Genomic DNA, 23,229 nt, shown 5'->3' on the forward strand with positions numbered 1-23,229 from the left:
CTCGGGGGTCACACCCACCCTTCTACTGGCCTTGATCTCTGGCCAGGGTCTCTCGGGCCGGGGCCATGAGCCCAGCGAGCCTTCTCTGGACAACCAGGGCGGCTTCCACCCCCGATGCTCCATCCAGGGAGGACTTCCCCTCCCATAACTCTCTCAGCAAGCCCAGAGGGTCCTCTATCTGGGGTAGAGACCCCCAAGCCGCTTTCCTCCTGTCTTGGGCCTTCCCGCCCCTCTGGCAGGAGTCACAGGACCGGCAGTACCGCTGCACGGCTGTAAAGATTCCCGGCCAATAGAAGTGCTGGAGCAGCTTCAGCCGGGTGCTCCGGATCCCCCGGTGGCCCCCAACGGGGACATCGTGGGCCAAATACAGCAGCTTGAGGCGATACTTTCGGGGGACGACCAGCTGCCGCTGGACCCCCCATGCCCTCGCCTTCCTGGGGGGGAGCCACTCACGGAACAGGAGCCCACGCTCCCGCAGGAATCTCTCCTGGCCACCTCTCCCCCGGGGCTGAGCTGCACGGAGGCCAGCCTGGTCCCTCAGCCTCTGCAAGGAGGGGTCTGCCTGCACCTCAGCCTGGAATTCAGCTGCTGAGGCAGGGATCGGGACCTGTCCCCCACCTCTGCCTAGGTCCGGAGTCCCAGCCTGGCTGGACCCCGTGTCCACTGGGATGGGACCCTGAGGACGCTGCCAGGAGTCCTTCCCTGGACCCACGTTGTCAGCCCTCCGCTGGCTCTGGCTCCGGGTAGTGACTAGAGCCCGCTGGGATTCATGGGGCCACTCCTCTAGGTCATTCCCCATCAGCACCTCGGTGGGCAAGTGCGGGTGCACCCCCACTTCCTTGAGGCCCTCCTTGGCCCCCCATTTCAGATGCACCCTGGCTACAGGCACCTTAAACGGGGACCCGTCTATGCCCTTCAGGGTCAGCTGCGCGTGGGGTAGTATCCGCTCCGGGGCCACTATGTCGGATCGGGCCAGAGTCACCTCCGCCCCCGTGTCCCAGAAACCCGTCACCTTCCTACCATCCACCTCCAGGGGTATGAGGCACTCGCTCCGCAGGGGCCGTCCTGCCCCCACCCGGTACACAGAGAAATCCGCCTCCTGAGAATCAGACCTCCCAGGGGAGGTGCACTGAGCATCCTTCCCCTCTCTCTGAGCTGAGGTTTGCCTGCCAGCCCCTGCCTCTGGGGCAGCCTGCCCTTCCTCCCGCCCCAGCCAGTTAACCCTGGAAAGTCCCCGGTCCTGGGACCTGGTGCACTGAGCCCTCTTGTGGCCTTTTTGCCCACAGCGATGGCAAGTTAGGCTTTGGGCTGTCTCTGTCCAGGCCCTGGCTGGTTCTCTGGGGCGCAGACGACCTGTTCCTTGGTCTCGCCCCGTAGTTGACTCCCTCCGTCGCTCAGCCGAGATCCGGTCTCTGCGCGGTTCCCTCTCTCTCCGGGACTCCCGTTCACACCCGGACCGGCTCTCCGTGAACTCATCCGCCAGCCTCCCGGCCTCCTGGGGGTTCTCTGGTCTCCGGTCCTTGAGCCACAGCCTCAGTTTGGGTGGGCACGCTTCATAGAACTGCTCCATCATGACCAGCTTGAGCAGCTCCTCTGCGGTCTGGGCTCCAACTCCAGACACCCACTTGCGGCAGTATTGCGCCAGGCGGGAGGCCAGGTCCACATAGGTCTCCCGTGGCCCTTTCTGTACCCCCCGGAACTTCTTCCTGTACATCTCGGGGGTCAGCCCGAACTTGTGCAGCAGGGCCTCCTTGACTCGGTTGTAATCCCCTGGCTGTAGGTCCTCCAGCTGGCTGAGCACTCCGGCCGCCTCCTGGTTCAGTGCGGGGATGAGCTCCTGCAGCCAGTCAGCTGGGGGGACCCGTTGCAGTCCACAGGCCCTCTCAAAGGCACTGAGGAACCCGTCTATGTCACCCATGTCCTTCAGTTGGGCCACCACGAGCCTCTCCAAGCGTCTGGCAGTCCTGGGACCTTGGGGCCCATCCGCACTTGGCGCAGCCGGTGCCCCGCCGGTTCTCCGCTCTGCCATGGCCAGCTCATGCTGTCGCTGCCTCTCTCGATCTTGGCGCTCCTTCTCTCGATCTTGGCGCTCCCTCTCTCGGTCCTGGCGGTCCTTCTCTCGGTCCTCTACTTCCAATTCCCTGATCCGCAGCTGGATCTCCAGCCGCCGCAGCTCCGCTGGGCTGGCCCCTGTCCTAGATGGGCTACAGCTTGCAGGCCTCCCGGGAGACGCTGTCTCATCTCTCCGTTGGGTTCCAGCACTCCTCCCCCTCTCTGAGCCTGACACACTCTCAGGGGGGGTCTGGCTGCCTCCCCTGGGGACAAGATCCTGGCCCTGTGGCTGGTCATTCTCTTCCAGCTGGGCAATCAGCTGGGCCTTGGTTGCTTTCTGCACAGGCAAGCCCCTCTCTCTGCACAGCCCCACCAGCTCTGCCTTCAAGAGTCGGGCGTAGGCCATCTGCCCGCTGGTCCCCTCGGTGCAGACTCACCAGTCTAGTGCTGCAGCGCCCCACGATTCCCAGGAACCACTTCGCTCTGTCTCCAGCACGCCTGGCTCCAGGGCTCTTGCTTCTACTGCGCCTTGTCGCTCGCCGCTGGAAGCTCCATCCACGGGGTGCAGTGCATCCCACTTCTGACACCAGTGTGACGGCGCGTTGGGGGTTCCCCGTCTCCTGCACCCCGAAATGGCACAAACAGACTTCACCAGCTGGTGGAATAGAGGAAGTTTATTGCCTCTCCAGATTACAGCACAGCACAGATGTAGTCTGGTCACAGAGCTGGGCTAGGATGCCTCAGGCCCCCTTGAGATGGGGGAGACTGGGCCCCTAAACTCCAGCCCCTTCTCCTAGGCTCTCCTCCATGCTCTCCCACAGTAACTAACTAAATTCCCTTGCAGCCCTGCCCCCCAGCCAGGGCAGCATCCACCTTCCTTTGTTCCTCTCCATGGGGGGTGTCTGGCCACTGGTTCAACAAGTTTGGCATCACCTCTGCCTAGCGAGGTTTTCCCTGCTGGGTCTTGCTCCAGACAGCAGGGGTCACCACAGCCCAGCAAGTACCCCCACTACGTCACACCCCCCCCCACGGTAACAACCCCGAGAGGCCCGTCCCCCCCCGCGGTAACAACCCCGAGAGGCCCGTCCCCCCCCCCCCGCAGTAACAACCCCGAGAGGCCCGTCCCCCCCCCGCGGTAACAACCCCGAGAGGCCCGTCCCCGCCCGCGGTAACAACCCCGAGAGGCCCGTCCCCCCCCGCGGTAACAACCCCGAGAGGCCCCTCCCCCCCCGCGGTAACAACCCCGAGAGGCCCATCCCCGCCCGCGGTAACAACCCCGAGAGGCCCGTCCCCCCCCCCCGCGGTAACAACCCCGAGAGGCCCGTCCCCGCCCGCGGTAACAACCCCGAGAGGCCCGTCCCCGCCCGCGGTAACAACCCCGAGAGGCCCGTCCCCCCCCCGCGGTAACAACCCCGAGAGGCCCGTCCCTCCCCCGCGGTAACAACCCCGAGAGGTCCGTCCCCCCCCGCGGTAACAACCCCGAGAGGCCCGTCCCCCCCCCCGCGGTAACAACCCCGAGAGGCCCGTCCCCGCCCGCGGTAACAACCCCGAGAGGCCCGTCCCCGCCCGCGGTAACAACCCCGAGAGGCCCGTCCCCGCCCGCGGTAACAACCCCGAGAGGCCCGTCCCCCCCCCGCGGTAACAACCCCGAGAGGTCCGTCCCCCCCCCGCGGTAACAACCCCGAGAGGCCCGTCCCCCCCCCGCGGTAACAACCCCGAGAGGCCCGTCCCCCCCCCGCGGTAACAACCCCGAGAGGCCCGTCCCCGCCCGCGGTAACAACCCCGAGAGGTCCGTCCCCCCCCCGCGGTAACAACCCCGAGAGGCCCGTCCCCCCCCCGCGGTAACAACCCCGAGAGGTCCGTCCCCCCCCGCGGTAACAACCCCGAGAGGCCCGTCCCCGCCCGCGGTAACAACCCCGAGAGGCCCGTCCCCGCCCGCGGTAACAACCCCGAGAGGCCCGTCCCCCCCCCGCGGTAACAACCCCGAGAGGCCCGTCCCTCCCCCGCGGTAACAACCCCGAGAGGTCCGTCCCCCCCCCGCGGTAACAACCCCGAGAGGCCCGTCCCCCCCCCGCGGTAACAACCCCGAGAGGCCCGTCCCCCCCCCGCGGTAACAACCCCGAGAGGCCCGTCCCCCCCCGCGGTAACAACCCCGAGAGGCCCGTCCCCCCCCCCGCGGTAACAACCCCGAGAGGCCCGTCCCCCCCGCGGTAACCGCCAGCCCGTTCCTGGCGAGTGACCCTACGATAACAAAGCAGCCTGACGGGGTGAGCCGACCTTTACAAACGGGCTCGGGGTCCATCGCCGGCGGGCGAGCCGCGACCGGCCCCGCTGCTGTGGATTTGCCAGTGCCCGGCCGGCCGTGGCGCCGAGCTCCCGTCTCAGGCTTGGCCCCGCTGCCGTGGATTTGCCAGTGCCCGGCCGGCCGTGGCGCCGAGCTCCCGTCTCAGGCTTGGCCCCGCGCTGTGGATTTGCCAGTGCCTGGCCGGCCGTGGCGCCGAGCTCCCGTCTCAGGCTTGGCCCCGCTGCCGTGGATTTGCCAGTGCCCGGCCGGCCGTGGCGCCGAGCTCCCGTCTCAGGCTTGGCCCCGCTGCCGTGGATTTGCCAGTGCCCGGCTGGCCGTGGCGCCGAGCTCCCGTCTCAGGCTTGGCCCCGCTGCCGTGGATTTGCCAGTGCCCGGCCGGCCGTGGCGCCGAGCTCCCGTCTCAGGCTTGGCCCCGCTGCTGTGGATTTGCCAGTGCCAGGCCGGCCGTGGCGCCGTCTCAGGCTTGGCCCCGCGCTGTGCCCCCGCGCAGGCATGAACGACTTCAGCTACCTGCACACCAACTGCTTCGAGGTGACGGTGGAGCTGTCCTGCGACAAGTTCCCGCACGAGTCCGAGCTGCCCCGGGAGTGGGAGAACAACAAGGAGTCCCTGCTGGTCTTCATGGAGCAGGTGCGGCCTGGCCGAGGTCCAAGGGGCAGCCTGGGGCTGGGCTGTGGGTCCCTAGGCTGGATACCCTGGAGCCGGATGAGGCCCGGGACCGGCCGGTGTCACGGCCCCAGGGCTGGGGAGACCCGGCTCAGCACTAACCCCAGCGCCCAGGGAACAGGCCAGGTGCCAGGATACCTGGGTCCCACTGCCGGCTCAGCCTGCTGCCCTGCCCTGCCCCAGAGTCAGCCTAGCCCCGAGCCAGTCTCTGCCAGTGGCAGAGTGGAAAGTGCCTGGTAACCTGCCCCCAGGGGCATCCCCCAGCCCGGGTCAGCAGCTCCTCTCCCATCCCAGAGCCTGGCTCCAGAGCTGCTCCAGGTGCCAGCATCCCTGCTGCCCTCAGCCCAGCTGCTGCCTCTTTCCCGGGTGCTCCAGCCGGCGGAGTCTGGTTATAAAAGGGGCAGACCCTGTGGGGAGCCTGCAGCACCTGGGGCCTAGCGTGGTTCACCTACCCCTTGAGCCAAAGGGAATCCCCGTTAGCTGATAGCAGTGTAGGGGCAATGACACAAAGTACAGCACGTCTAATTCCAGCCAGCAGAGGGCAGTAGTCTCAGGCATGCCCACACAGTGCCCGGGCCTGGCTAGCAGGAAGCCAGAGGTGTTAGCAATGAGTTCCCAGAGTACCCAGGTGCAGGGCTCAGCGGCAGGCTGGTTGGGGCTGCCCTGCCACGCCGGGCCGGGCTGTTTGTAGCCAAAATGCCACGTGGGCAAAGCTAGAAAACAGCAGCTCTAGGTTCCTTCACCAGATGTGGCTGGACCACTCCAGCTGCCACGGGCAAGCCCCACGTGGCCATGCCAAGCTGCCGTGGCCGAGCCTGGGCGGGAGCATCAAAGGGCCACTACGCCTGTGTTTGTCCAGGTCCGCCGCGGCATCAAAGGGGTCGTTCGGGACAAGGACACGGAGCAGGGAATTGCTGACGCCATCATTTCAGTGGACGGCATCAACCACGACGTGAGAACAGGTAGCGCAGGGCTCTCCCTTGCATGGCCCAAGAGCAAACCACGACCTGCGGATATGGGGACACTAGGGGAGCAGTCCTGGGGGGCTGGGGCTGTGGGCCAGGTTTGGGGAGGGGCTCCAGAGAGGGGGATCCATGGCCTGCGTTACAGGAGGTGCCCCAGGGATCAGGATCCGTGGCCCATGTTAGAGGAGCGGCCGGGGGGGATCCGTGGCCCCCGTTAGGGGAGCGGCCGGGGGGGATCTGTGGCCCCCGTTAGGGGAGCGGCCGGGGGGGATTTGTGGCCCCCGTTAGGGGAGCGGCCGGGGGCGATTTGTGGCCCCCGTTAGAGGAGCGGCCGGGGGGGATCTGTGGCCCACGTTAGAGGAGCGGCCGGGGGGGATCTGTGGCCCACGTTAGAGGAGCGGCTGGGGGGGATCTGTGGCCCCCGTTAGGGGAGCGGCCGGGGGGGATTTGTGGCCCCCGTTAGGGGAGCGGCCGGGGGCGATTTGTGGCCCCCGTTAGGGGAGCGGCCGGGGGCGATTTGTGGCCCCCGTTAGAGGAGCAGCCGGGGGGGATCTGTGGCCCACGTTAGAGGAGCGGCCGGGGGGGATCTGTGGCCCCCGTTAGGGGAGCGGCCGGGGGGGATTTGTGGCCCCCGTTAGGGGAGCGGCCGGGGGCGATTTGTGGCCCCCGTTAGAGGAGCAGCCGGGGGGGATCTGTGGCCCCCGTTAGGGGAGCGGCCGGGGGCGATTTGTGGCCCCCATTAGGGGAGCGGCCGGGGGCGATTTGTGGCCCACGTTAGAGGAGCGGCCGGGGGGGATCTGTGGCCCATGTTAGGGAAGCGGCCGGGGGGGGGGACCAGTGGCCCACTTTAGGGGAATGGCCGGGGAGATCTGTGGCCCGCTTTAGGGAGTGGACCAGGGAGGGGCAGCCCTGGGGAGGGCAGGGCAAAGCTGTGCCCACACGGGCCGCTGGTTGCTGCGGGGTAGCACACACCCGGCCCCACAGCCCAGGCCAGGGACCCGCTGAGGCTGCCCCTTTGTCCCCCCAGCTTTCGACGGGGACTACTGGCGGCTGCTGAACCCGGGCGAGTACGAGGTGACGGCGGCGGCGGAGGGCTACCACGCGGCCAGCCGGGTGTGCCGCGTCTCCTACGAGGACGCCCCCACGCTCTGCGACTTCCGCCTCACCAAGACGCCCAAGCAGCGGCTGCGCGAGATCCTGGCCCAGGGGGCCAAGGTCCCCAAGGACCTGATCCTGCGGCTCCGCCGGGAGCGGCTCCGCCAGCTGCAGGCCCAGCGCCGGGCCCAGTGACCGGGGGCAGGGCCCTCTGGACAGTGGGGAGGGGGTGCGGCTCGCGGCCCCTCCCCCGCGCTCTAGTCTAGCGCCACCTCGCTCCTCCGTGCGGTGAAGCTTCGGGGCTCGGTGGGAGAGCGTAGGGCACCCCGAAGGCCTCACTGCCTGGTCCCCTCCAGCCCGCCCCCCGCTGCTCGCCCCGCGGCCCCTTTGGTGCAGGGGGCCTGGGAGTGGCAGGCCCAGGCTGGCTCTTGGTGCAGCGTGCTCTGGCAGGGCACAGGCAGCGGCAGGTCCCCCTGGGCCGGCTCTGCCTGCAGATGGGGGCTTCGTGAGGCCTTCGAGGTGCCGCGTCCCCCAGGGAGGGCTGCACCCGCCTGCTGCCGTCTTAGCCAGCCCGGGGCAGCTCTGGCTGGATCCTGCAGCTCCCGATCCAGCTGCCCCTGCCCGGCGCCGGACCGCTCTGCCTGGCCGCCGCTTGGCAAGCTCCGGGCTCCAGCGAGGCCGTAGGGCATTTGACAGCTGGCCCGAGGGGCAGGGCCTGGGGAACACGCGGAGCTGGGCTCTAGCAGGAGCCGTGGGGCAGGAAGGGGCTTTTCCCCACCGCAGTGGGGCTGAGGACAGAAGAGGGGGAATCTCACCCCCTGCAAGGAGGGGTGGTGCCAGCTTTCTCCAACCAGTGCCTGGGTTCCTGGGGGATTACTGCCCCGTGGGAGGCAGTCGCGGGCCCAGCCAAGCGGCTGGTTCAGTCGTTCCAAGGCTGCTGTTGGCCGCTGTGCTCTGCCACACACGGAGGTAACTGCACGCAGGGCGGAAGGGGACCAGGCCGGTGGGGGAGCAGGAGGCAGGCGGGCAGTGCAGCACAGTGGGTAGCGACAGAGGCGCCCTCTGCCAATCCCCTGAACTGCGCGGCGGCGTCTCTCCGAGGGCTTGAGCAAGCAGCTGCCACCGGTTCCTCGAAAGACGCAGGGCGGCTGCGTCTGACCCTAAAAATAGCTCCTGGCACCTGGTGGGCATGACGCAAGCTGCCTTCCATGGCCTGGCCCCAGGTCTGGCTGGCAGGAATCCAGGGCAAACATGCATGTCAGTGCTGGCCATGACACAGGAGGTGCCGCCGCGAGGGTGTGTGCTGGCTGGATTCCCGCAGTCCAGGGCTGGGGCTCCTGGTGCAGGCAGGGAAGTAGCCGTGTGCTCCCCGTGGCAAGGACCCAGGAGTGGAATGGACAGCACCCGCTCGCCCGGCTCCCAGGCCCTCTGCGAATGGCCGGGGGGCTGGCACCCTCCCTGAAAGCCCCACCTGCGGCGGCCTCCCTGGGGCCAGCCCGAGAGGGACCCGCGGCTTTGTGCAGGGCAGGGCCGGCACGTGAGGGGGCGTGGCCGGGACTCCATTGGGGCGGGCCCACGAGGACAGGCCGGGCGCTGTGTGCGAGGCACAAACCCCCCCAGGCAGAGGCCCTGCGGCTCCCCCCCCGGGCCTGGCGTGGCAGGGGCGCTGGTGCCAGCACAGGCCCGGCCCGGGGCGCCCCAGGGACGTCTCTGTCCCAGGGGGGGGTCGCTGGGGGGGGGTTCCCAGCACAGGCCCCTGGTGACCCGGGGGGGGGGCTTGGAGCTTCCTCCTGTCCAGGGGCTTTTCCTGGGGGCGGGGCTCTGCCCCAGGCTGGATGGGGGGGGGGCACCAGGCTTGGGGAGCAGCTTGCACGGGGGGGCGGGGCCCTGGCCAGCCACGTGGCACCCCAGCACCAATAAACTTCCGCTGAGCCACCCGCCAGCGCCTGGGCCGTGTCACTGCGACTCGTCTGCACCCCCCCCCCCCGCCCATGGCCCCGCCCCCACGGCGTGACTGACATCCCTGCGCAGCAGGCCCCGCCCCGGGAATGGCTGTGGGCGGGGCTAGCCGCACGGATTATGCTCCGCCCCTTTGGAATCCGCGCACCCTCCTTGCATACGTGGGCTCCGCCCCTAACGCGTGCCCCGCCCCTGGGCGGAAGCCGCGCCCTAGCGCTGCCGGCCGCCTATTGGCTGGAGGGGGGGGGGGGCGTGTCCAAAGAGCCGCGGCTCGGGACGGCGTCACGTGGCGCCCCGGAAGTGGCGCGGCCGAGCGAGAGAGTCGGGAGCGGACGGTGAGCGGGGGAGGGGCCTCGCTGCCCCCCCCGGGCGGGCCCTGCCCGGCTCTTCCAACGGGCTGGGCCTGGGGCTCCCCCCCCCCGGGCCCGGCTCAGCCCTGCGGCGGGGAGAGCTGGGAACGGCCCCCCCCCTCACTGCCCCCCCCCATCCGGGCCCTGCCCCCTCGGCCCCCCCCTCACTGCCCCCCCCGCATCCGGGCCCCCCCTCACTGCCCCCCCCCGCATCCGGGCCCTGCCCCCTCGGCCCCCCCCTCACTGCCCCCCCCGCATCCGGGCCCCCCCTCACTGCCCCCCCCCGCATCCGGGCCCTGCCCCCTCGGCCCCCCCCCTCACTGCCCCCCCCGCATCCGGGCCCCCCCCAGCATCCGGGCCCCCCCTCACTGCCCCCCCAGCATCCGGGCCCCCCCTCACTGCTCCCCCAGCATCCGGCCCCCCCCTCACTGCTCCCCCCAGCATCCGTGCCCCCCCTCACTGCCCCCCCAGCATCCGGTCCCCCCCAGCATCCGGCCCCCCCCAGCATCCGGGCCCTGCCCCCTCGGCCCCCCCCGCTCACTGCCCCCCCCAGCATCCGGGCCCCCCCTCACTGCCCCCCCAGCATCCGGGCCCCCCCTCACTGCCCCCCCAGCATCCGGGCCCTGCCCCCTCGGCCCCCCCCGCTCACTGCCCCCCCCAGCATCCGGGCCCCCCCTCACTGCCCCCCCAGCATCCGGGCCCCCCCTCACTGCCCCCCCAGCATCCGGGCCCTGCCCCCTCGGGCCCCCCCGCTCACTGCCCCCCCCAGCATCCGGCCCCCCCCTCACTGCTCCCCCCAGCATCCGGGCCCTGCCCCCTCGGCCCCCCCCGCTCACTGCCCCCCCCAGAATCCGGGCCCCCCCTCACTGCCCCCCCAGCATCCGGGCCCTGCCCCCCCGGCCCCCCACTGCCCCCCCCGCTCACTGCCCCCCCCAGCATCCGGGCCCCCCCCCCGCTCACTGCCCCCCCAGCATCCGGGCCCTGCCCCCTCAGCCCCCCCGCTCACTGTCCCCCCCCCTCAGCATCCAGGCCCTGCCCCCCTCGCCACCCCCCGCTCACTGCCCCCCCCAGCATCCGGGCCCTGCCCCCCCGGCCCCCCACTGCCCCCCCCCGCTCACTGCCCCCCCCAGCATCCGGGCCCCCCCCACTCACTGCCCCCCCAGCATCCGGGCCCTGCCCCCTCGGCCCCCCCCGCTCACTGTCCCCCCCCCTCAGCATCCAGGCCCTGCCCCCCTCGCCACCCCCCGCTCACTGCCCCCCCCAGCATCCGGGCCCTGCCCCCCCGGCCCCCCACTGCCCCCCCCGCTCACTGCCCCCCCCAGCATCCGGGCCCCCCCCACTCACTGCCCCCCCAGCATCCGGGCCCTGCCCCCTCGGCCCCCCCCCGCTCACTGTCCCCCCCCTCAGCATCCAGGCCCTGCCCCCCTCGCCCCTCCCCGCTCACTGCCCCCCCCAGCATCCGGGCCCCCCCTCACTGCCCCCCCAGCATCCGGGCCCTGCCCCCCCGGCCCCCCACTGCCCCCCCGCTCACTGCCCCCCCCAGCATCCGGGCCCTGCCCCCTCGGCCCCCCCCGCTCACTGTCCCCCCCCTCAGCATCCAGGCCCTGCCCCCCTCGCCCCCCCCCGCTCACTGCCCCCCCCAGCATCCGGGCCCCCCCTCACTGCCCCCCCAGCATCCGGGCCCTGCCCCCCCAGCATCCGGGCCCTGCCCCCCCGGCCCCCCACTGCCCCCCTGCTCACTGCCCCCCCAGCATCCGGGCCCCCCCCGCTCACTGCCCCCCCAGCATCCAGGCCCTGCCCCCCTCGCCCCCCCCCCGCTCACTGCCCCCCCAGCATCCGGGCCCTGCCCCCTCGCCCCCCCCGCTCACTGCCCCCCCCGCATCCGGGCCCCCCCCGCTCACTGCCCCCCCAGCATCCGGGCCCTGCCCCCTCGCCCCCCCCGCTCACTGCCCCCCCCCCCGCATCCGGGCCCCCCCCGCTCACTGCCCCCCCCAGCATCCGGGCCCTGCCCCCTCAGCCCCCTCACTGCCCCCCCGGCATCCGGGCCCCCCCTCACTGCCCCCCCTCAGCATCCGGGCCCTGCCCCCTCAGCCCCCCACTGCCCCCCGCCCGCTCACTGCCCCCCCGGCATCCGGGCCCTGCCCCCTCGGCCCCCCACTGCCCCCCCTGCTCACTGCTCCCTCCAGCATCCGGGCCCTGCCCCCCCTGCTCACTGCCCCCCCCCCAGCATCCGGGCCCTGCCCCCCCGCTCACTGCCCCCCCCCCAGCATCCGGGCCCTGCCCCCCCCCGTTCACTGCCCCCCTCAGCATCCGGGCCCCCTCCCCCCGCTCACTGCCCCCCTCAGCATCCGGGCCCCCTCCCCCCGCTCACTGCCCCCCTCAGCATCCGGGCCCCCTCCCCCCGCTCACTGCCCCCCTCAGCATCCAGGCCCTGCCCCCTCGGCCCCCCCCCCCGCTCACTGCCCCCCCAGCATCCGGCCCCTGCCCCCTCGGCCCCTCCCCCCCCCCCCGCTCACTGCCCCTCCAGCATCCGGGCCCTGCCCCCCCCCCACCGAGTGTTCATGCCCTGGGCTGCTCTCCATGGGCCTTTCCTTGGGGGAGGGATAGCTCAGTGGTTTGAGCATTGGCCTGCTAAACCCAGGGTTGTGAGTTCAATCCTTGCCGAGGCCATTTAGGAATTTGGGGCAGAAATTCATCAGGGATGGTACTTGGTCCTGCTGTGAGGGCAGGGGACTGAACTCGATGACCTTTCAAGGTCCCTTCCAGTTCTAGGAGATAGGCATCTCCATTATTATCTTATCGGTGCCCGCCCAGCCGGGGGGGGGCTGGCACTGCCAGGCTGCTCGGGTCGGTTACCGGGGGCACAGATCCGCCCTGGGAGCGATTTCCCGTCGCTCCGTGCCCCTGGCCATAGGCGCTAGGAGCGTGGCCTTGTGAGTGCAGCCCGGGGGCGATGCAGTGCCCTAAAGGAACGGGAGACAGACCTCATGCAACGAGGCTGCGGGAAGGGAACGTCGGAACCGGGAGGGAGAAGGCGGCTCCGGCTTTGAAATGGAGAAGTGGCCACTTCTAACCATGGAAAAAAGGGGAAGTCGGGTTTTTCCACCTTTTTGTTTAATTCGTTTTTTCAAAATTTTCTGCGATAGGCACCAATGCCCGAGTTCTGAACAAGGTTTGTTTGCTGAAGGAGCCCACTTTTCATGCCATGAGAACATCTCTGCGCTGCTGCCACTTGAAACCTGCCCGCGAATAGCAAGAAATCGTTCCGCTCCAGTGCCGGTGACGCGCAGACAGCTTTGGCTTTTGTGTCGCCCATTTGGGTTTTAACTTGCTAACCGAGTCTTGCTCAAATGCAGTAGCAAAACCCCCAAGGATAATGTGGAAATAATCTAGTAAAACTCCCTTGGCCCGTGCTCCAATGAAAGCACAAAGCAGCGTTAGTAAGGGCCCGACGCTGACTTCCCTTACGGCAGCTGTGGCTTTTACTGCCTCGCGCACGCTGCACTTCACTGTCCTGACATCAAAGGTGTTTCATGGCAGTGAAGTTAAGTACAAAAGTGTTTGGAAGCCAGCATGCTTGCTTCCCATTGGCCGCAGCGCTGCACAGAGGGAAGCAGACGCTTAATTCACACGCTGGTGTGGCCTGCTCGGAGGTTCCTTAGGAATTCCCAGTTCCCCTGTAGGGCGGGCAGGCCCTTGTCCGGGGCAGGCCCAGCATTCGATTAGTCTGTGCTTGGGAGCCTGGCCTGCACAGCTGCCACTCGCTGGCTGGGGAGAGCCTGTGCGTTTGCAAATGGAGTTTACTAAGACGTTTAGTGCAGGCACAAGCACCCCAGCTCCCGGGGCGGCCCGTGCGTATAGGCTGGCTAGGCCGTCGCCTAGGGCGCCGTGTTAAACGGGGCACCCAATGACGTCACACCACTGAGGGCTGTGGAGGCGGGGGTGCTGACCACGCATTCCGCCTGGGGTGCCAGCTGCTGGCAGCTCGCCTCACACCGCCCCTGCCAGCTTCCTAAGGTCAATGTCCATCTGTTTCCATACCACGTGCTCACCCCGTGCTCTAGAACAGCCCCAGGTGTTCGCCATCAGCTTCCTCATCACCTGTGGCCTCATTCTAGCACCCCCAAGGGCTCCAGCTCCCTCCCCTACCGCCCTGAGGCGGGCTGGGCTCACGTTCCCTCCCCTTACGCAGGGGTCTTTTCCCAGCAGGTCAGGAAATCCTTGATCTGATTCTCGCACATGACAATGGGATGCCCTGGGCCTTGGGTGGCCGCTCTCCTTTGTATTTCTGCCCTAGCCGGTTAGCTGGTCTGCTCTCGGCCGGTTATTTTGGCTTTTTCAGAGTTGAGGGTTTTCTTGGCAGCCCGGATGCCATGGGAAGCCCCTCAGCCTTATCGCCTCTGTGTAGGAGGACAGTCTCGCCCAGGTGTGAGCTACCTGCACTCTGGGGGCAGGGCCCAGACAAATAGGAATTTTCCCGTAGCTCGACATGCAGCCTGTGGCCGGTAAGTCTCTCCTGTTGCTGCCAGACTGCAGCATGAACCCACCCTAGCGCCTTCTAGCAACGCGCAAGCAAACCCCCGAGGAAACCGTACGTCCCATAGCTCTAGGCCGCCCCACAGCGCCCTGGGAAGCTGCTCCCGTGGTGGGAAGGGGGTCGCGCAGGTGCCTCGTGGCAGCTGAGGGCCACGCTCTGGTGTAGCTCCCGAAAGGCCCAGCTTGACTGCAGCCCCAGCTGCATTTCTTCCCACACCCCTTGCTGTGACTGACCCTGGCAGGCTGCTGCCGCTCCTCGCTACCCCGCTCAGCCCTGGAAGCGATGGCCCTGGCTGTGGGGCACAGCATGGCACATGCGTGTTGGATGGGGCACTTGCTGTGCCCAGAGGGGTTCTCAAGTCTGGACCCTCGCCACGAAACGTGGCCTCGGTGTGGCGGGTTGGAGCGTCGGGGAGGGGAGCAGGCAGTTGTGGGTGTTGGGGGGGAGCTGAGCAGGCCCGTAGACCCCAGGCATCCTGTGTCCCTGTCTCTGCTCTGGGGCTGACTCTGCCATTCTCTCATCTTGGCCAGTTCACCTTAACTCTGCCCTAGCCAGCCCGTCGGCGACGTGGCAGCAACTGTCCCCCGCCTCAGGCTCTGTGCTGCTGGGTGTCCAAGGGTGGCCTGGACGTGGGCCGGGACAGGAGTGGGACCCCAGGAGGGCTCTGCAGTGCGGGGCTGGGCCGGGCCCAGCGGTTAGTTCTGGTCTCCACTAGGGTTCCAGGAGCTGCCGGTTCCACACGCTAATGCCCTGTGCACGAGGGGAGGGCGCGGACCTTTCTCCCAGATGGGGCCACTGAGGCACGGAGGGGAGGGGCTTGCAGAGCGGTGCTGGCACTGCAGCCCCTGCCCGGCGCTGAGGCCCGACTCTCCTTGCAGGGCGCCATGGGGGACTACCGCATCCGGGCGTACCGGGACGAGGACTACGAGGCGGCGCGCGAGGTGTTTGCCAACGGGATGAGCGAGCACGTCCCTGCCCTGTGTGTGCACGTGCTCAAGCAGCCCTGGGTGCTCCTGGTCCTGGCCTGCACCTTCTGCCTCCTGCTCACCAGCTCCAAGTCCCTGCTGCTGCCCATCCTGGCCCTCACGCTGCTGCTGGCCACGGGGCGGCAGCTGCTGGGCCGCGCCTGGGCCATGTACATTGAGCACTGCTTGCAGGGGGACCTGCTGGACATCCGCGCCACCTACCTGGGCAGCAGGGGCTCCTGCTTCTGGGTGGCAGAGGCGGACGAGTGCGTGGTGGGCACGGTGGCCGCCCGGCCCGCTGGCGCGCAGCAGGGGGAGCTGATGCTGAAGCGGCTGGCGGTGCGGAAGGACTACCGGAGGCAGGGCGTCGCCACGGCGCTGTGCCAGGCGGTGCTCGGCTTCGCCCGGCAGCAGGGCTGCAGCGCCGTGGTGCTCAACAGCCTGATGGTGCAGGACGAGGCCCGGGCGATGTACGAGCGCGCCGGCTTCGAGAAGTACCGCGAGGACGTGCTGCCCACCCTCTACGGGAGGCTGGCCAACGTCACCGTCTCCAAGTACAGGTACAGCCTCGCCCGCCGGAGCTGACAGGAGCAGTCCAGAGCCAACCCCAGCATCTCCTGGTCTGCGGCGCAGGGCGACGAGCCGGCGGGTCCCCGGGCCAAGCCCTGGCCTGTATGGAGCGACGGCTGCCTGGGTGTGTCTGAGCAAGGGGGTCAGCCGGGTCCTCTGGGCCTGTTGTCTGGCTATCTTGGGGCGCAGCCGCTGGGTTTTCCAGGGAGCTGGGACCCCCAGCACTGTCCCACCAACCTCCAGCCAGGCCCGGCAGCCTTGTCCCGCCGACCTGCGGCCGGTCTGTGCCGGGCCCGGCAGCCTTGTCCCGCCGACCTGCGGCCGGTCTGTGCCGGGCCTGGCAGCTGTGTGCATGGGGCCAGCTTCCGGTGAGGCCCTCATGCAGAAGCTCAGGCTGTTCCTTGGCTTGGGGGCCATGTAGCCTGCGGTGCCAGAGACTCCTGTGGCCTCAGCAGGCAGTTTCTGCACTCGCCCCAGGGGTTCTGGGGAGATGCCAGTAAATCACTGGCTCATGCCCAGGTGCCATGGCTGGGTTCAGTGGGGGCAGGGTAGCCTTGGGCCCTTGTCAGCATCAGGACCCCTAGGCTGCCGCAGGGACAGAAGCCGTCTCTTTGTGAGCAGAGCCTGGCTCCACCCAGCCCAGCTCCCTGGCATCCAGCCCCCAGCGTGGGGCTGGCCAGCACCTCCATCCTGCGCTCAGCGGCTGCGGGGGCAGCGTCCCAGCTCTGGGCCGGTGCTGCCTGTTGGGCCTCGGGTGAATAAAGAAATTGCACATCACCTGCTGCTGCTGCTTTCTCCTGCGCCGGGGCGGCCCCTCTCCCGGGCACGGTGGCTGAGCAGCCGGAGCGCCAGGGTCCTGCGGGCGTGAGGGTAAGAGCCCGACGGGTGAGCAGTGCAGCCCCTCTCGGGGCCCCAAACCTGCCTGTGCTCGGGGTCTGCGGGACTCAGGCCGTGGGCCCTTGGCGAGAAGGGCGGCCGGAGGGAGGGAGAGAACCTCCCCTTGCTGCTGCCACAGGCGCTGCCCCCTTGCCCTGGGGCGGGGGAGACGGCCCGGGCTCAGTCCTGGCACCTGAGGCTGGAGCGCTCTGAGGAGCCGCGTGAAGCGGGCCCGGGGCTGACCCCCCTGCGTACAGGGCATGCTGGAGCCAGCTGGAGCCTGCTGCTGAGAGGGAAACCGAGCAAGGCGGCGCCGAGGCCAGGCCCACCCCACCTTCCTGGCCCTGTGCCCCCTGCAGGCAGCCCCCCGTGCCCCAGGGTGGGTGTTGCGTGAGATGCGCCCCCGTCCTCTGCCCAGAGCCGGTGTGGGGCACGCTCCCCCCTGCTGGCCAGGCCGGGCGCTCGGCCCGTGGGCCGTGACTCGCCCGCAAGTCCTGGGACCCAGCTGTGGGAATTTCTCTCAACTCTTCCCAGGGCCTGCGCCCGCCCCCCCCCCCCCCCCCCCCCCAGCACACCCCGCTCCGCCGTGCGGGCTGTCCTGTCACACTCACTGCCCCGCGCCCGCCGCCCCCCCCCCCAGCACACCCCGCTCCGCCGTGCGGGCTGTCCTGTCACACTCACTGCCCCGCGCCCGCCGCCCCCCCCCCCCAGCACACCCCGCTCCGCCGTGCGGGCTGTCCTGTCACACTCACTGCCCCGCGCCCGCCGCCCCCCCCCCCAGCACACCCCGCTCCGCCGTGCGGGCTGTCCTGTCACACTCACTGCCCCGCGCCCGCCGCCCCCCCCCCCAGCACACCCCGCTCCGCCGTGCGGGCTGTCCTGTCACACTCACTGCCCCGCGCCCGCCGCCCCCCCCCCCAGCACACCCCGCTCCGCCGTGCGGGCTGTCCTGTCACACTCACTGCCCCGCGCCCGCCCACCCCCCCCCAGCACACCCCGCTCCGCCGTGCGGGCTGTCCTGTCACACTCACTGCCCCGCGCCCGCCGCCCCCCCCCCCAGCACACCCCGCTCCGCCGTGCGGGCTGTCCTGTCACACTCACTGCCCCGCGCCCGCCACCCCCCCCCCAGCACACCCCGCTCCGCCGTGCGGGCTGTCCTGTCACACTCACTGCCCCGCGCCCGCCGCCCCCCCCCCCAGCACACCCCGCTCCGCCGTGCGGGCTGTCCTGTCACACTCACTGCCCCGCGCCCGCCACCCCCCCCCAGCACACCCCGCTCCGCCGTGCGGGCTGTCCTGTCACACTCACTGCCCCGCGCCCACCGCCCCCCCCCCCCCCAGCACACCCCGCTCCGCCGTGCGGGCTGTCCTGTCACACTCACTGCCCCGCGCCCGCCGCCCCCCCCCCAGCACACCCCGCTCCGCCGTGCGGGCTGTCCTGTCACACTCACTGCCCCGCGCCCGCCACCCCCCCCCAGCACACCCCGCTCCGCCGTGCGGGCTGTCCTGTCACACTCACTGCCCCGCGCCCGCCGCCCCCCCCCCAGCACACCCCGCTCCGCCGTGCGGGCTGTCCTGTCACACTCACTGCCCCGCGCCCGCCACCCCCCCCCAGCACACCCCGCTCCGCCGTGCGGGCTGTCCTGTCACACTCACTGCCCCGCGCCCGCCGCCCCCCCCCCAGCACACCCCGCTCCGCCGTGCGGGCTGTCCTGTCACACTCACTGCCCCGCGCCCGCCGCGCCCCCCCCCAGCACACCCCGCTCCGCCGTGCGGGCTGTCCTGTCACACTCACTGCCCCGCGCCCGCCCCCCCCCCCCCCAGCACACCCCGCTCCGCCGTGCGGGCTGTCCTGTCACACTCACTGCCCCGCGCCCGCCGCCCCCCCCCCCCAGCACACCCCGCTCCGCCGTGCGGGCTGTCCTGTCACACTCACTGCCCCGCGCCCGCCGCCCCCCCCCCCCAGCACACCCCGCTCCGCCGTGCGGGCTGTCCTGTCACACTCACTGCCCCGCGCCCGCCGCCCCCCCCCCCCCCAGCACACCCCGCTCCGCCGTGCGGGCTGTCCTGTCACACTCACTGCCCCGCGCCCGCCCCCCCCCCAGCACACCCCGCTCCGCCGTGCGGGCTGTCCTGTCACACTCACTGCCCCGCGCCCGCCCCCCCCCCCCCAGCACACCCCGCTCCGCCGTGCGGGCTGTCCTGTCACACTCACTGCCCCGCGCCCGCCGCCCCCCCCCCCCCAGCACACCCCGCTCCGCCGTGCGGGCTGTCCTGTCACACTCACTGCCCCGCGCCCGCCGCCCCCCCCCCCAGCACAACCCGCTCCGCCGTGCGGGCTGTCCTGTCACACTCACTGCCCCGCGCCCGCCCCCCCCCCCCAGCACACCCCGCTCCGCCGTGCGGGCTGTCCTGTCACACTCACTGCCCCGCGCCCGCCGCCCCCCCCCCCCCAGCACACCCCGCTCCGCCGTGCGGGCTGTCCTGTCACACTCACTGCCCCGCGCCCGCCGCCCCCCCCCCCCAGCACAACCCGCTCCGCCGTGCGGGCTGTCCTGTCACACTCACTGCCCCGCGCCCGCCGCCCCCCCCCCCAGCACACCCCGCTCCGCCGTGCGGGCTGTCCTGTCACACTCACTGCCCCGCGCCCGCCGCCCCCCCCCCCCAGCACACCCCGCTCCGCCGTGCGGGCTGTCCTGTCACACTCACTGCCCCGCGCCCGCCGCCCCCCCCCCCCCAGCACACCCCGCTCCGCCGTGCGGGCTGTCCTGTCACACTCACTGCCCCGCGCCCGCCGCCCCCCCCCCCCCAGCACACCCCGCTCCGCCGTGCGGGCTGTCCTGTCACACTCACTGCCCCGCGCCCGCCGCCCCCCCCCCCCCAGCACACCCCGCTCCGCCGTGCGGGCTGTCCTGTCACACTCACTGCCCCGCGCCCGCCGCCCCCCCCCCCCCAGCACACCCCGCTCCGCCGTGCGGGCTGTCCTGTCACACTCACTGCCCCGCGCCCGCCGCCCCCCCCCCCCCCAGCACACCCCGCTCCGCCGTGCGGGCTGTCCTGTCACACTCACTGCCCCGCGCCCGCCGCCCCCCCCCCCCCAGCACACCCCGCTCCGCCGTGCGGGCTGTCCTGTCACACTCACTGCCCCGCGCCCGCCGCCCCCCCCCCCCAGCACACCCCGCTCCGCCGTGCGGGCTGTCCTGTCACACTCACTGCCCCGCGCCCGCCGCCCCCCCCCCCAGCACACCCCGCTCCGCCGTGCGGGCTGTCCTGTCACACTCAGTGCCCCGCGCCCGCCGCCCCCCCCCCCAGCACACCCCGCTCCGCCGTGCGGGCTGTCCTGTCACACTCAGTGCCCCGCGCCCGCCGCCCCCCCCCCCCAGCACACCCCGCTCCGCCGTGCGGGCTGTCCTGTCACACTCACTGCCCCGCGCCCGCCGCCCCCCCCCCAGCACACCCCGCTCCGCCGTGCGGGCTGCCCTGTCACACTCACTGCCCCGTGCCTGCTGCGTGCAGGCAGGGCTGAGCCCGCCCCATAGGGCACTGTGTGCGCCCGCCAACGCCTCGCGCTGGGGGTGGCAGGAAACGGGGGGGGGGGGAGCCGGCAGGCGGCACAGGTGTCGCTCTGTGCGTCAGCAAGAGGCGTTTTCTCACACCGGGGGGGCTTCAGTCTGGTGTGGGCCGATGCCAGCCCAGCAGGGGCCTGACTGCACTAGTTCGGGGAGATGGCTGTGCCCGGGCACGGGGGCCGGCGATGGCTGGGCGGGGGGAACGTGGGGCCGGGCGCGGGTGCGGGGGCTGGCGATGGCTGGGCGGGGGGAACGTGGGGCCGTGCCCGGGTGTGGGGGCCGGCGATGGCTGGGCGGGGGGAACGTGGGGCCGGGCGCGGGGGCCGGCGATGGCTGGGCAGGGGGAACGTGGGGCCGTGCCCGGGCGCGGGGGCCGGCGATGGCTGGGCGGGGGGAACGTGGGGCCAGGCGCGGGTGCGGGGGCTGGCGATGGCTGGGCGGGGGGAACGTGGGGCCGTGCCAGGGGGCCGGCGATGGCTGGGCGGGGGGAACGTGGGGCCAGGCGCGGGTGCGGGGGCTGGCGATGGCTGAGCGGGGGGAACGTGGGGCCGTGCCCGGGTGTGGGGGCCGGCGATGGCTGGGCGGGGGGAACGTGGGGCCAGGCGCGGGTGCGGGGGCTGGCAATGGCTGGGCGGGGGGAACGTGGGGCCGGGCGAGGGGGCCGGCGATGGCTGGGCGGGGGGAACATGGGGCCGTGCCCAGGTGTGGGGGCCGGCGATGGCTGGGCGGGGGGAACATGGGGCCGTGCCCAGGTGTGGGGGCCGGCGATGGCTGGGCGGGGGGAACGTGGGGCCGGGCGCGGGTGCGGGGGCTGGCGATGGCTGGGCGGGGGGAACGTGGGGCCGGGCGAGGGGGCCGGCGATGGCTGGGCGGGGGGAACGTGGGGCCGGGCGAGGGGGCCGGCGATGGCTGGGCGGGGGGAACGTGGGGCCGGGCGAGGGGGCCGGCGATGGCTGGGCGGGGGGAACGTGGGGCTGGGCGCGGGTCTGGGGGCCGGCGATGGCTGGGCGGGGGGAACGTGGGGCTGGGCGCAGGTCTGGGGGCCGGCGATGGCTGGGCGGGGGGAACATGGGGCCATGCCCGGGTCTGGGGGCCGGCGATGGCTGGGCGGGGGGAACGTGGGGCCGGGCGCGGGTCTGGGGGCCGGCGATGGCTGGGCGGGGGGAACATGGGGCCATGCCCGGGTCTGGGGGCCGGCGATGGCTGGGCGGGGGGAACGTGGGGCTGGGCGCAGGTCTGGGGGCCGGCGATGGCTGGGCGGGGGGAACATGGGGCCATGCCCGGGTCTGGGGGCCGGCGATGGCTGGGCGGGGGGAACGTGGGGCCAGGCGCGGGTGCGGGGGCCGGCGATGGCTGGGCGGGGGGAACGTGGGGCCAGGCGCGGGTGCGGGGGCTGGCGATGGCTGGGCGGGGGGAACGTGGGGCCAGGCGCGGGTGCGGGGGCCGGCGATGGCTGGGCGGGGGGAACGTGGGGCTGTGCCCGGGTGCGGGGGCTGGCGATGGCTGGGCGGGGGGAACGTGGGGCCAGGCGCGGGTGCGGGGACCGGCGATGGCTGGGCGGGGGGAACGTGGGGCCAGGCCCGGGTGCGGGGGCTGGCGATGGCTGGGCGGGGGGAACGTGGGGCTGGGCGCGGGTGCGGGGGCTGGCGATGGCTGGGCGGGGGGAACGTGGGGCCGGGCGAGGGGGCCGGCGATGGCTGGGCGGGGGGAACGTGGGGCTGGGCGCGGGTCTGGGGGCCGGCGATGGCTGGGCGGGGGGAACGTGGGGCCAGGCCCGGGTGCGGGGGCTGGCGATGGCTGGGCGGGGGGAACGTGGGGCCAGGCCCGGGTGCGGGGGCTGGCGATGGCTGGGCGGGGGGAACGTGGGGCCGGGCGAGGGGGCCGGCGATGGCTGGGCGGGGGGAACGTGGGGCCGTGCCCGGGTGTGGGGGCTGGCGATGGCTGGGCGGGGGGAACGTGGGGCTGTGCCCGGGTGCGGGGGCTGGCGATGGCTGGGCGGGGGGAACGTGGGGCCAGGCGCGGGTGCGGGGGCCGGCGATGGCTGGGCGGGGGGAACGTGGGGCCAGGCGCGGGTGCGGGGGCCGGCGATGGCTGGGCGGGGGGAACGTGGGGCTGTGCCCGGGTGCGGGGGCCGGCGATGGCTGGGCGGGGGGAACGTGGGGCTGTGCCCGGGTGCGGGGGCTGGCGATGGCTGGGCGGGGGGAACGTGGGGCCAGGCGCGGGTGCGGGGGCCGGCGATGGCTGGGCGGGGGGAACGTGGGGCCAGGCCCGGGTGCGGGGGCTGGCGATGGCTGGGCGGGGGGAACGTGGGGCTGGGCGCGGGTGCGGGGGCTGGCGATGGCTGGGCGGGGGGAACGTGGGGCCGGGCGAGGGGGCCGGCGATGGCTGGGCGGGGGGAACGTGGGGCCAGGCGCGGGTGCGGGGGCTGGCGATGGCTGGGCGGGGGGAACGTGGGGCCAGGCCCGGGTGCGGGGGCTGGCGATGGCTGGGCGGGGGGAACGTGGGGCTGGGCGCGGGTGCGGGGGCTGGCGATGGCTGGGCGGGGGGAACGTGGGGCCGGGCGAGGGGGCCGGCGATGGCTGGGCGGGGGGAACGTGGGGCCGGGCGCGGGTGTGGGGGCCGGCGATGGCTGGGCGGGGGGAACATGGGGCTGGGCGCGGGTGCGGGGGCCGGCGATGGCTGGGGATGATCCTGTGCTGGGTCCCTGGGACCCAATAACCCTGGTCCGGCTGAGCATCCCGTCTGGCTGCAGGTGGGGGAGGAGGGTTGGGGACCCCCTGACACGTGGCGAATCCCTTCCCTTCCCTTCCTGGGGGCTGGGGCCACCTTCCCAGAGAGCCCCGGGCTGGGGCCAGCTCTGCAGGGGGCCCCGCTCGGCTGTGGGGCAGTGGCAGGGCTGGGTTGGCCCCGGCGTCCCTTGTCCTCAACAGGCCACGGCCCCCTAGCGCTGGGCCAGCACGGAGCCAGGGCGGTGGGTGTCCAAGCTGCAAGGCAGGCCCTGGCCAGGCGGCCGGAGGGCTGAAGGGGGACGGGGGCGGAACGGGAGGAGATGGGGCAGGCCGGGGCTGGCAGGCAGCAGCAGGTTACACCCCACAGAGTCTGCCTGGCCCTGTCCCGACTGACGCACACACCCCGACCAGACCCACCCTGGAAGCCTGGTGCAGTGGGAAAAGTGGGGGGCAGCCAGGCCCCATCTCCGCCAGCTCGTTACAGCCCTGCCACCTTGACACGGACACACACAGACGCACATACACACACACAGACACAGGCATGCCCGCATGCACAGACGCACGCGCACACACACAGACAGATGCACAGACA

General features: G+C 72.2%; 2 protein-coding genes across 5 annotated transcripts in view; both read left to right on the plus strand.

The window, feature by feature from the left end:
* CPXM1 (carboxypeptidase X, M14 family member 1) overlaps window positions 1-8,714 on the plus strand; it is a 31,672-nt gene extending 22,958 nt beyond the window's left edge. The window contains exons 12-14 of the mRNA XM_075916109.1: window positions 4,848-4,987; window positions 5,883-5,985; window positions 7,016-8,714. Of these exons, the coding sequence (XP_075772224.1) occupies window positions 4,848-4,987; window positions 5,883-5,985; window positions 7,016-7,278 (506 nt within the window). The 3' untranslated portion in view covers window positions 7,279-8,714. The remainder of the gene's footprint in view (window positions 1-4,847; window positions 4,988-5,882; window positions 5,986-7,015) is intronic.
* Window positions 8,715-8,981: 267 nt separating this feature from the next.
* On the plus strand, window positions 8,982-16,241 carry LOC102460069 (putative N-acetyltransferase camello). Of its 4 annotated transcripts, none has more exons than XM_075916104.1 (3): window positions 9,020-9,377; window positions 12,539-12,671; window positions 14,808-16,241. In XM_075916104.1, the coding sequence occupies exons 1-3, from the start codon at window positions 9,163-9,165 to the stop codon at window positions 15,477-15,479; spliced, it is 1,020 nt and encodes a 339-aa protein (XP_075772219.1). In that variant the 5' UTR covers window positions 9,020-9,162; the 3' UTR covers window positions 15,480-16,241. The 4 variants fall into 4 exon arrangements, with proteins under 4 accessions (XP_075772220.1, XP_075772219.1, XP_075772221.1 ...); XM_075916106.1 differs by having other exon boundaries at window positions 9,293-9,377; window positions 12,539-12,564; XM_075916105.1 differs by lacking the exon at window positions 12,539-12,671 and having other exon boundaries at window positions 8,982-9,377.
* The last annotated feature ends 6,988 nt before the right edge of the window (window positions 16,242-23,229 follow it).

This window comes from Pelodiscus sinensis, unplaced genomic scaffold (assembly GCF_049634645.1).
Source record: "Pelodiscus sinensis isolate JC-2024 unplaced genomic scaffold, ASM4963464v1 ctg76, whole genome shotgun sequence".
In the NCBI taxonomy this organism is placed as follows: domain Eukaryota; kingdom Metazoa; phylum Chordata; order Testudines; family Trionychidae; genus Pelodiscus; species Pelodiscus sinensis.

Excerpts from the sequence above, each read along its gene's own strand:
- LOC102460069 (XM_075916104.1), top strand. The coding sequence starts at position 9,163 with ATGCTCCGCCCCTTTGGAATCCGCGCACCCTCCTTGCATACGTGGGCT. Across the intron at positions 9,378-12,538 it reads GAGAGAGTCGGGAGCGGACG|GCACCAATGCCCGAGTTCTG; the intron begins GTGAGCGGGGGA and ends TTTCTGCGATAG. Across the intron at positions 12,672-14,807 it reads ATCGTTCCGCTCCAGTGCCG|GGCGCCATGGGGGACTACCG; the intron begins GTGACGCGCAGA and ends CTCTCCTTGCAG.